We start from the raw sequence: 12,343 nt of genomic DNA on the forward strand, positions 1-12,343 counted from the left end.
CAGATTAAAAAAAAGGGTGAATCAATGCATGACCTAAAATAATTTGAATGCACACCTTAAAAGTCTTCATATTATATATCTTAATTGTATTTTCATGAACAAAGATATAGGTCTTCAAAAAAAAAATGAACAAACATATAAGCACAACATATACTTATAACACCAAACCAAACATGCATGTTGAGTCTGGTTTGTTCGTGATATATATCAGTTTTTGAGGATAAGAGGCAAGGCAAAGATCAACACGTAGGACCGTAAATTTTTCAAGGCACCAATAACAAGCTCCCCCGCTATGGTCCACATCTTCGTCACGGACTTCCTGCTCATCACCGTCGTCCGTGCAAGAACTATCACCGGCATCAGTCCAGTGTTGATCCCGTACGCCAAGATGCTCGACGCGAACACGCACACCGCCGTCGCCGTCCTCGGAGCTACCGGCGCCAGGACGACGTAGTTGCCCAGCGCGAAGGCGATGGCCAGGCTCCGGATGGAACTCCGCACCAGCCCGACGGCGACGGTGAAGTGCCGGGAGCGGTTGGTGAAGTCGACGGACTCCAACCCGGCGTACATGAGACCGAGCGTGGCGAGCAGCGAGCAGACGAACGCCAGCGCGTTGGCCACAACGAACGCGCTGAAGGCGTACCCCTCGCCGGCGAGCGTCGGCGCGCCTCCGTGGTGGTGGTCGTCGGCGCGGTAGCCGCCGGGCATGGTGATGGCCGCCGCCGCGAACGCGACGGCCGCGACGAGCACCGAGCCGATGCCCAGAATCTGGGTTGACTCGATGATTTTCTTGGATTCTTCGGCTTCGTTTCGGCTGGCGATGTCCTGCTCAAGAAAGTGGTCGTGCCGGAGGTTGCCACCGGGTGCATCGCAGTAGACTAACAACAATCGGTAGATCATCCGTCGTTGATTCTTCAAGAGAGAGCCAAATTAATTTATAGAAGTGCACAAATAAATAAACCAATATAATATTATTACATGAAGAGTACAAATGTGTGGTGTTTCCCCCGGCCTCAGGAGTAGAACGTAGGGGACCCCTAATGCGACTGGTTGCGCGGGGGCGTGGGCACGCGACCAGTTTGCTCGTCCAACTGCTACAACTAGTGTACCACTATACCACTACTGTTATTACTGCTAGTCTTCTAAGGCCTTCTCCAGCGGTATGAGCTGGCTGCTAGTTCATACGTGCTTGGCACAGTGCCGGCCACTGCGTGGGTGAGCGTGCCTGTGAAAGGGCACTGCCTCGGTGAGCGTGCGAGCTAGCGCTTGAAGAAGAGCTAGCGCGTCCTGTTCATCGCTTAAAAAACTCTATGAGCTAGCTAAGAGTTGCCCATCGGAGACGGCCTAATACTACTACTAGCGCTGCTACTGCTACTAGTGGGCTCCACGCGCAGCTAGGACTACCAGCACTGCTGCTGCTAGTGGACCCCGTGCGCAGTTAGTACTACTAGCATTGCTGCTAGGAGGTGGTAGAAGTACTACTCTATATACTACTACCAGTAATACTACTAATACTACTATACTACAACTAGTACTATAAAAAAGTATATATACATGTATATAAACTTTTGTATACGTATACAAAGTTTATATATGACATATACAAACTTTATATATGTATGTATTAAAAAATCGAAAAAATAAAAATACACATAAAAAAAGTGTGTACACATACAAATTTTGTATGCATACGGGATACAAAGTTTGTATATGCATACACAAACTTTATATACGCGTATAGAAACTTTGTATCCCGTACGTATAAAAAACGAAAAACAAAAAAACCCACAAGGAAAAAACCAAAGAAATAAAAAAACCAGAAACAAAGGTGGAAACAAAAATCGGCCACAATATAAAGTTTGTATACGTGTATACAAACTTAATATATGACGTATACAAAGTATGTATACGTATATATAAACTTTATATCACGTATACAAATTTTATATACGTACGTATAAAAAGTTTGTACACATGTTAAAAAACCGAAAAGGAAAAAAAGGGAAGAAAAAACCAGAAAAATAACCCGGAAAGAAAAACCTGAAAGAAAAAACCAAACAGGAAAGAAAAACGAAAAATAACCGCCCGGGCCCCACCTGCATACGCGTTGCCGCCGCGGCCCTCTCCACGCGCGCCACGTGCCTCGCCGCGCGGAAGGGCGCACGCGCAGTCAGTCACGCATTAGCAATTTCGGTAGAACGTAGCCTACCCTAGCTGCGTCCCAGTTCATATGGTGTGCCAGCTGCTAAGCCTGTCCATTATATTTATTATAGATTCTCTCAAGCTGCCTTATTGCTATATCCTTATGGGTGTGTTTAGATACTAAAAATTTTTGGCTAAAAATGTCAAATTAAATGTTTGGACATATGTATGAAGCATTAAATGTGAAAAAAATCCAATTGCACAGTTTGTATGTAAATTGCGAGACGAATCTTTTGAGCCTAACTGCGCCATGATTTAACAATGTGATGCTACATTAAACATTTGTCAATGACGGATTAATTAGGCTTAATAAATTCGTCTCACAGTTTACACGCTAATGACGAATCTTTTGAGTCTATTGAGGGCTTGTTTGAAAGTGTTGATGGATAAAACTTTGTTTATAACAATTATTTTGAGGGCATGAATAAATGAATTAAATATGAGAAACTTGATATGCTGACTTAAAAAACCTACTTCTACGGATGCTGGTGGCAATTATTTTTCCTGTAAAATACACATTTTACAAGTTTGGAAAGCATTCTTGTCATAATCCGTTGGCCATAATCAGAAAAGATTAATGGCCCTAAAACTTTAAAAAATAATGAGAAAGGAAGAAGAGGAATACTTCCTCTGTCCTAAAATAAGCGCAGCCATGAGTTTCCGTATCCAACTTTAATCGTTCATCTTATTTAAAATTGTTTTAAAAAAACTAAAAAACATAAGTCACGCATAAAATACTATCCATGTTTTATAATCTAATAACAATTAAAATAATAATCATAAAAAAATAAATAAGACGAACGATTAAAGTTGGATACGAAAACTCATGGTTGCGCTTATTTTGGGACGGAGGAAGTATGAATCTAAGGAGGCCCCTATCCCTCGGTACAAAGTTCTTCCGCCAAAAAAAAAGGTTTTTCTAATTTAATAAAGTTTGTCAAATTCATTTTTTTTTTGAAAAACAAGACGGCAGGATATTTGCCATATATATTAGAAGGAATAAAACGGTCCAAACACAATGGAGTACAATTAAAAACAACTGGAAGAGGGGGGGGGGGGGGGGGGGGGAGAGGGGGCTGGGGAGACAGCTTAGTCAAAACACAATTGAGAAGCAAACATTGAGCTTTATAAAAAGTTGTTTATAATTTGAGAGTTGAGTTACCCAATTACCTTACTGTAATAAAGCGCGGGAGGTATGGCAATCTCTGCGAGATGCCGAGGAGTCTGTCACTTGTTGTTAGCCAAATTCAGGCGAACCTTGTGGTTCTTCATCAGGCAGCTCGCGAGGTCCATGTCACCAAGCTGGACAGCGAGATGTATCGCGGTGTTGCCGTCCTTGTCCTGCATGTTGAGGATTGCATCCCGGAGCTCTCCCGACATGCTGCAGGCGTAGGAGACCTTTCTTGTCAGGCTGATAAGCTGCACCTTCGCTGAGCTCCAGCAGCCGGGATGTCACGCAATTTTGGTCGGGATACATAGAACGGCCAGTAAGAAACTGAACGATTTCTGTGGATGGTCCTTCCAGTGACGCGGCAAAGTGCATTGGCGTGCTCCCACGGTTGTCTCCTACATCAGGTAAAGATTACAGGACATACCCTCGATTGTAAAGTCTAAATTCTCGTTCAGTTCAATCAGCAGTCCTGTCATCTCTGCAGGATTCATTCTTTTTGTCAAACAAATGTGAAAATATTCTAAATTACACATGGAAATCTTATATGTGACGATGCGCCTTTATGAACTGTTTTTACGTATCTCTGAAATCGCAAAGTATTAATTACGTCCATCGCTATTTTTAAAGTGGGAGAAAATTACACCCACGGTACAATAACTTGGCGGGTGGGTGCATATAGTACAAAAACTTAAAAGTTGAACGTCCGAGTGCAACAGCTTGACAAGTGCGTTCTAGTTAAGAACATAATAATTTAGTATTTTTTGCATCAAATTGGCTAAGCATATGCAATGTGAGTTTTTTTTTTCACGATGTCAATATGCCATTACACAGTAATCATACGGATATTAATTTAATCTTAAATAATTATACTGCACATTGTTGTACAATTTACAACCAATTACTTTAAGAATTTTTTTTCTTCACCTTTTCAAATATCAACCGAAATATAATAAATTATATATCTAGTTTAATTGGCTTTCAGTTATTAGTTATTAGGATAAAAATATAAATATATTTATACAAATCTGCGCTAGTATATTGTCAAAATTAGTACTTAAAAATTGAATTTATATAAAAAATGCTCCAAATAATTTAGTTGTCGTATAACTTTTTAATTTTTTTTTATCAAAATCGTACCTACCTTGCAAGTTGTTGCATTTATACGATAACTTATAAAGTTCTTATACTAAATTGCACCTACCTGCCAAGTTGTTATAACAAAACACTCATTTCTGAAGTTATTGTACTAAATTGCACCCACCTGCCAAATTAATACATCGTGGATGCAATTTACTCTTTATAGAGTTTAAATTTATTAAAGCACCAAGAGATGTTTGGTATGACGAAATATCCAACATACCCCTCAACTTCATAACTCCTCCCCACACCCCGCCAACCATGATAATTAGTATAGGGCAATATGTAAATTTTAGTTCATTTATGAATAAAATTAAACAGCAGGGGTCTCCCGACTATATTCACTTAAAAAATAAAAGAAAAAGTACGAATTACCCCCCTGAACTATCGCGGTCGAAAAAATTACCCCATGAACCCGGAAACCAGACATTGCTCACCTTGAACCTTCAATATCAGACGAATTACCTCCCCTCAACCCAATCCAGAGCGGTTTTGTCCTACGTAGCGTACGCGTGGCAATCCGGTTAGCATTTTCTTTCTAAAAAAATTGTGGGACCCACCTTTCATACCTCTCCTTCCTCTCTTCCTCTCTCTCTCTCATGGTCACGGGCAGCGCAAGAGCGAGAGGTGGGCGGCGGCGCCAGCGGCGGTGGCGGGCGCGGCTGGGTTGCGAGCGGCAGCGGACGGCGGCGGAAAGAGAGGAGAAAGAGAGAGAGAGAGAGAGAGAGAGAAAGGGAGGCCAGCTGGGCCGTCCACGCCCATCCGCACCCGTGCACTGTTCGCCACCAGCCGCCGCCGCCCACTGCCGCTCGCGCCGCTGCCCACCTCTCGCTCTTGCGCTGCCCGTGACCATGAGAGAGAGAGAGTGAAGATAGAGAGAGGAAGAGAGGAAGGAGAGGTATGATAGGTTGGTCCCATAATTTTTTTTAGAAAGAAAATGCTGACCGGATTGCCACGCGTACGCCACGTAGGACAAACCACTATGGATTGGGTCGAGGGGGTAATTCGTCCTGTATTGAAAGTTCAGGATGAGCAATGTCTGATTTTCGGGTTCAGGGGGTAATTCGATCGGCCGCGATAGTTCGGGGGGGGGGGGGGCAATTCGTACTTTTTCCAAAAATAAATAATGAAAGGAATCTAGTCTTTCTACCTCTCTTCTCAATTATTGTCGGAAAATTTTAAAAGTAGCTATATTTTAGAATGGAGTATAAATTTCCACAAAATTTTAAAATTTTCCTTGGCTTCTGCTAAGAAATACTCCCTTCATTTTCAAATGATAATCATATAATTTTATTCAAATTATTCCCAAACAATCATCATATTAGTATTCATTCTCTAACTCTGTTCATTATCTGTACATGCAGTGGATTTTGGTGTAGCATCTATGCACACAACACTTTACAACTAACCCCAATGTAAATACATTTGTTAGTGGCTAGTAAGTACTGTGGACGATGCATGTATCGAGTTTGTTATCGAAGTAGAGAGTTATCTTTCTTGGTTTCAATTCATACACTCCGATAATCAATTGAAACGGTGGGAGTATTAGGTTAACAAACAACAATATGTTGAAAATTAAAGAGGCTGGAAAAGGGAGGAAAGAAATGCCAGTTTTGCGGGAAAGTGATAACATTATGCATATTGACCAATTCTGCATCGACATTTGTATGGAAAATTTTGGAACAACGTAGAATCTTCTTTTAAATTTGGTCCCAAAAAATAATTTATAACTAAATGATGCCCCGCACTTTGCTACATGATATATGTTATATATTATAGAAATGATTAAATGATTTGGGTTGAAATATTGTAAAAATAATTTGAGAATGATAATTTAGCATGTGCGTATATCTATATGCTTACATATTGAGCTTTCTATGCTTAGTGGGTTGATGTGCCATGCTTACATGTTACTAACAAATAAATACATAACATGTGCGTAGGTTTTAGAGTGTTAATATATACTATATTTGTATATTGAGCTTTATGTATTTAAGCTCCGTTCGTATGTTAAGGTTCCCAACTCCTTCTTCTCGTTTTCCACGCGCACTAATGGACTACTCGTTTTTTGTGCTGGAGGGATGGGTTTCTAACCCAGGCAAACGAATAGAGCCTAAGTAGGCATTAGTTTTATAGGAAAAAGGGATATATGATGGGCTCTTAGTTGCATAAATTTGTTAAAGAAGGGAATGAGATGCTCGTAAGAGACATTTGCTGTTACCATTTGGGCTATTTGGGAAGCATTGAATGCAGGTTGCTTTAGCCCTTGTTTAGTTTCAAATTTTTTTCTTCAAACTTTCAACTTTTCCATCACATTAAAACTTTCCTACACATATAAACTTCCAACTTTTCCGTCATATAGTTCCAATTTCAACAAACTTTTAATTTTGGCGTGAACTAAACACACCCTTAGTTTCTAAACCATGGCCTTGTTTAGTTCCCAACTTTTTCTTCAAACTTCGAACTTTTCCATCACATCAAAACTTTCCTACACACACAAACTTTCAACTTTTTCGTCACATCGTTCCAATTTCAATCAAACTTTCAATTTTAGCGTGAGCTATAATTTTCAAAAGTCGGCGGCAGATTCTTTTTTTTTAAGTAACACTGCTGGAATCGAAGCTGCCAAGGCACCTACTTAGGCCGAGTTTAGTTCTAAACTTTTTTTTTCAAACTTCCAACTTTTCCATCACATCAAAACTTTCCTACACACACAAACTTTCAAGTTTTCCGTCACATCGTTCCAATTTCAACCAAACTTCTAATTTTGGCGTGAACTAAACACACCCTTGGTTTTTAAACCATGGCCTTATTTAGTTCCCAACTTTTTCTTCAAACTTCCAACTTTTCCATGACATCAAAAACTTTCCGACACGCACAAACTTTCAACTTTTCCGTCACATCGTTCCAATTTCAATCAAACTTTCAATTTTGGCGTGAACTAAACACACCCTTAATGAAGTTTTCGGGTGTGTTCCCTTTGGTGCTAAAACTAATCAATTTTGGTAATGCTAAATTTGGCAAAGTTTGGTTATGCCAAAAATTGGTAAGGAAGATGTATGTGGGGGTCTTTTTTTTTTTGGTTTAGTGCCTTATACAATTCTTATATTTTTTGAAGAACAATATCTTTCCCATTATATGCATTTATATGGTACTTCCCCGTTTCATATTGTACGTACTAGTAAGTTATTTTACTTTTGTCCAAAATTAAATTTCTTTACGCTGAGTTTTGAAGGATCATTTGAGCTCAACAACTTAGCGACGTGCAAAACGAGATGAGCCACTAGCACATGATTTATTGAGAAATAGATTAATATGAATTCTTTTAAAAGCACTTCTATGTAGAAAAATTTTACACGAAACGCACCATCAACAGTTTGGTAAACATGCGTAAGGAAAAATTTCAGCCCAAGTGCTCCTTCAAATTCAGCCTTAGTTTTAACCGAGTTTGTAGAAAATACATCAAATTACTTTTATTTAATCCACTATATGAAATATGTTTTGATAGTAAGATTATTTATAATTGTAGATATTGGTACATTTTTTATATGCTTGTTACAAGAAAAACAAAGTTTGGCTCAGAAAAATACTAAAAAGATGATGATTAAGTTGTTGCACGTAAAACAAGAAATCCATTACCACATGATTAATTAAGTTTTAATTATTACAAATATGACAAATGAATATATTTGATATTTTAAAGTAATTTCTCTATAGAAAGCTATCGTACTAACATCTAGTAGTTTGAAAAACATGGTAATGGAGACATAGGCAAAATCTGAATGTTAATAATCAGAAAAGATAAGAAAAGTGGCGTACCTTTTCCGCGGAGAACAGCAGCATGCATGGCAGTTTGGCCATCCGGGCCACAGAAGGATATGCGATTGGGAGCTTTAGCAATAACTTTGTGTGTATCTCCTCTACAATCTTTGTGTGCCCTAGCAGCACGGCGAGGTACAACGGCGACGTGCCGGTGCCGCTGCGAGGGACGCAGACCAGCGCAGGATCCTCCTCCAAGAGCTCTCTCATCATGTCGACGCTGCCGAAGCGGATCGCCCCGGGCAACGCCGTCTCCCCGGTCTTGTTTTCTCTTCTCAGCATCGCCGCCGTCGCCGCCGCCGCTGATCCATCGGCGGTACATTTTCTCAGGTGGATGAGCTTCCTCGCCACGGCCAGGTTTCCGGCCGTGGCGGCGGAGTGCAGCGGCGTGTCGCCGTTGCAGTTGGGCGTGACGAGGAGCTCCATGGCCCTGCCGCTGCGGCATATGATATCCGCGCTCTTGAGGAAGTTTTCTGCGTCGTCGGAGCCGGAGGCAGCCACCATGTGGAGGGCGGTGTCCCCCTGGTATGTGAGCCGTGTCAATGGCGATAGTATGTGCTCGTCGCCGTCGCGGGGTATGATCTGCAGGCCGCGTGGGCAGCCTTGGCAGTGGCTGGTGCTGGCAGTCCCTGAGCAGAAGACGGTTGAGCTCCTGGCAATCGCCGGTGCGTGAGGCCTTCAACAACGAGCAACACAAGGACGACGACGACACGGCGGCGTACTGGTCGGAAATTATGTTCGCCTTGCCTTCTGATGCCATCGCCATTGCCATATTGGTCTTAAGCTTGCCGTCGATCGTCAGTGCACGTATAGTACGTACTATATATATAAGTGACTATTAGTCTGTACAAAAAACCAAACTCTGTCTATGAATCTGGACATGTATATGTCCAGGTTCATAGTTAAGATTGGGGATTTTTTTTTAAAACGGAGGGATACGTACTTATATAAACTGTGTACTGTAAACTTATCTATCTCCTTTTTTTAATAAAATTGGTAGAGCTTCTGCTCTTATCCCTCGAAAAAAAAAACTACGTAATCTCGTATAGTACGTAGTCACGTGATACATTGGAAAAAAAAAAGACAAGGAAGATGACTAGCTGTTGACTGGGTGAGTGGGTACCTGAGTGGTGACTGCCAAATGGGGCCGGGGCAGGGGTGGGGTGGGGCCGCGGGGGGGGGGGGGGGGGGGGGGCGGATTCTGTGCAGACCAGCTACAAATCCGACGTCGTGCACACCTGATTCAGATACGCGCGACGCGTGGACGGCCGAGCCATCTGACGGCATGGGTCCAGACGCGTGGAACCCGGATTCGCTTCGCTAGTTAATTTGTAGGGATCGAACGTTGACACGTTGTGGACTCGTTCCTAGCAGAAACGACGCATTCCGTTCAAACATCGGCAACCACAGCCAAAATCGAGGGACGCTGTGTTACACTGAATGTTCAGGCGGTATTGTTTCATAATGTTCCAGATTTGACCTTTGAAGATTTCAGATTACAAGATTTTCTGGATTTGACATTTGAAAGGAACCAGACAAACAAAGAGAGCTGGAGCTAGAAAATCTTGATGCATAGGGGTAAGCTAATAAGAGCTCAAATATTTATATAAATTACATAGCATTTTTTAGAGTAAATTTCACTTTGAGCCAGTTTTAATAGCCAAAGTTTCACTATGGACCAGGCCTAGGCCCATATTTTCACATAACACCAGGTAGTATGACCTTCCATTGCACTTTGGACCAGGCTGCACTGATTTGGGCCGCCACGTCGTCTTCAGCCCAATCCACGTGAGCAGCAGCTGGTAGTCTCAGTTCACGGAAGAATCATACGGAGCAGCCGAGACACGACGTGTATAAAACTAGAGCCGGCCTCCTCCGCTCGAGAGAAAACTAGCGCAACATAGAAGGCTGGGTGCCTCGTCGCCGCGGCTGCCGCGTCCGCCACCATCACAATCGCCACCGTCGTCGCCGTGTCCGCCACCATCGCCGTCGCTGCCGTCTTCGCCGCGGCCGCCACCGTCTCCATCACCGCCGCCGAGGGGACTACACAAGCTTGCACGATGGGAGCACTACTCAGCAGCCATCAGGTGATCCAGTTTACCACCCTTGATCCATCTCTAATGCCAACTTTAGTGATTCCCGGTGAATTGGTACCTCAAGCAGGTTGCAGTAGCAGTGGAATCAAGCAACTCGAATTGGTCGAATCGAGGGGTGAATGTTGAATCGCCAATAATTTCGTGTGCATCAAGCATGTCCTTGTCCGTTTCATGTACAGACAATGTGCCAATCGATTCTATGATTAAGAAGATGCAGGATGCAAGGGTAAGTTAGGGATAGGGATTTATTTGGGGGTTGTTTAATTATGGTAAACCTGAGTACGTTTTGGTTGAAATAGATTGATTTGTGTGTATTTGGGTGGCTAAGCAATGGAATTTCATCCATATTGAGTGCAGGAGTATGAAGTCGACCAGTTGCCAGAGTACAAACATGACCCCGATTATCATGATACAGATTTAAGATGCTTGTGTCAAAGAAGGCCAGCCCGTCGAGTTACGAGTTCAGGAGTTAACACAGGGAGACGGTTTCTAGGCTGCCCCAAAAACGTATTACTGTGCCATTCGATGCATGTGCCTTTATTTTCCATAGCTTGTCATATTGAGGCAAAAGTCAATTAATGCATATTACAGAGGAAGCTTTCAGTAATGTCCTTAATTTATCTATTATTTGAATAAAACAGGTGAATAATCTTTACTTATGCCAAAATGTTGATCCATTTGTACTTTATTTAAGTCATCTACCTAGATATCTTAATATTGTGTGCAAAACTGATTTTATCAGCATGTGTTTTGTGCAGTGGGTTAAGTGCCATTTTGTTAAATGGGTGGATCCTGAATGGGATGAGCTGGCCGCAAAAACAATTTTATATCTTAGTGAGAGAAACATTATGCTTCAGAAGTCGCTCGATGATGTGAACAAAAGTTGGATGTCTTTGTACGCGAGGAAGATGCGCGAGGATGACCTCTGGAGCCGCAAGTTAGCCGATGCAAGGATCAATCATGTCGATGACCTAGATAAGATCAAGTCAATTGGTGATGACCTAGTCAAGATCAAGTTAATTGGTCTTGTTGTGATGGTAACCCTTTTTGTAAGTGCTGTTGCTAAGTTGTTTGTGACTCCGTAGTCTGAAGGACATCACGTAGAGTAGTTGTTTGTGATATGGTCCTTTGGTAATGTGGTTCTTTTGTAGTAAGATCAGTATGCTGGTGAACTTGTAGTTTGTAAGTATGAAGGGATGGTGACCTTGTAGTTTGTAAGTATCAAGGACATCCCATGGCCAGTTGTGATCTGATCGTTTTGGTAATGTGTTCTTTTGTAGCCCAGCCTTGATAGATAGGAGCTGCTTGGAAATGTAATGATAATACTATGGTCAGGATATTATTATCTCTTGAATATAATGTGGATAGTATGAAGTTGACTGTTTTGTCCTCAGACTAAACCATCATTTTTTTTAGAACTTACCAACTTTATTAAGCTAGAAGCAAAGTACATGGTTTAAGGTAACATCTCCAAAGAGATTGGAGAATAGCATCTCCATTGTAGGACAAGACGTTGAAATTTTCTGAAGATTATGATCTACATGAGTTACTGCCAGAAGGTGAGACAAAGAATGTCTTGAATAGCTGAAAAGGAACTGATTGATCCATAGTCAAAATTAAGACCTGAAAGAAACCAGGTTAGTTTGGCAAATTGACATTGAAAGAACAGATGGATATCATTCTCTGGTAGATTACACTTGGAGCATTTATTCTCAATCCCTGTAATACGAAAGTTAAGAGCAGCTGCAGTTACTGAACCGTGAAAATCAACCACTGAGAACCTTTAATATATGAGCAACTTAACATGTACACAAGAGTAGCATCCAAAACTGTAGGTGCAAGGGTGTGCCTCTAATGGTTTAGATGACACAGGGAGTACTCAAATTGACATCAAGGATTCATGGCTAAAGCTATATAA

General features: G+C 41.7%; 1 protein-coding gene across 1 annotated transcript; it reads right to left on the reverse strand.

Annotated features, from left to right (window-relative positions):
* Window positions 1–207: 207 nt before the first annotated feature.
* On the reverse strand, window positions 208–8,755 carry LOC127784703 (ankyrin repeat-containing protein NPR4-like). The gene is made up of 2 exons (XM_052312044.1): window positions 8,330–8,755; window positions 208–912 (listed from the first exon to the last, which is right to left on the reverse strand). The coding sequence occupies exons 1-2, from the start codon at window positions 8,753–8,755 to the stop codon at window positions 208–210; spliced, it is 1,131 nt and encodes a 376-aa protein (XP_052168004.1).
* Between the last annotated feature and the right edge of the window lie 3,588 nt (window positions 8,756–12,343).

The sequence above is a fragment of the Oryza glaberrima genome, chromosome 9 (genome assembly GCF_000147395.1).
Source record: "Oryza glaberrima chromosome 9, OglaRS2, whole genome shotgun sequence".
NCBI lineage: Eukaryota > Viridiplantae > Streptophyta > Magnoliopsida > Poales > Poaceae > Oryza > Oryza glaberrima.

Bases quoted from the DNA above. Each gene is read 5' to 3' on its own strand.
- LOC127784703 (XM_052312044.1), bottom strand. From the start codon at position 8,755: ATGGAGCTCCTCGTCACGCCCAACTGCAACGGCGACACGCCGCTGCAC. The intron at 913-8,329 runs GTACGCCACTTT...TCTCTCTTGAAG, and splicing joins TGCTGTTCTCCGCGGAAAAG to AATCAACGACGGATGATCTA.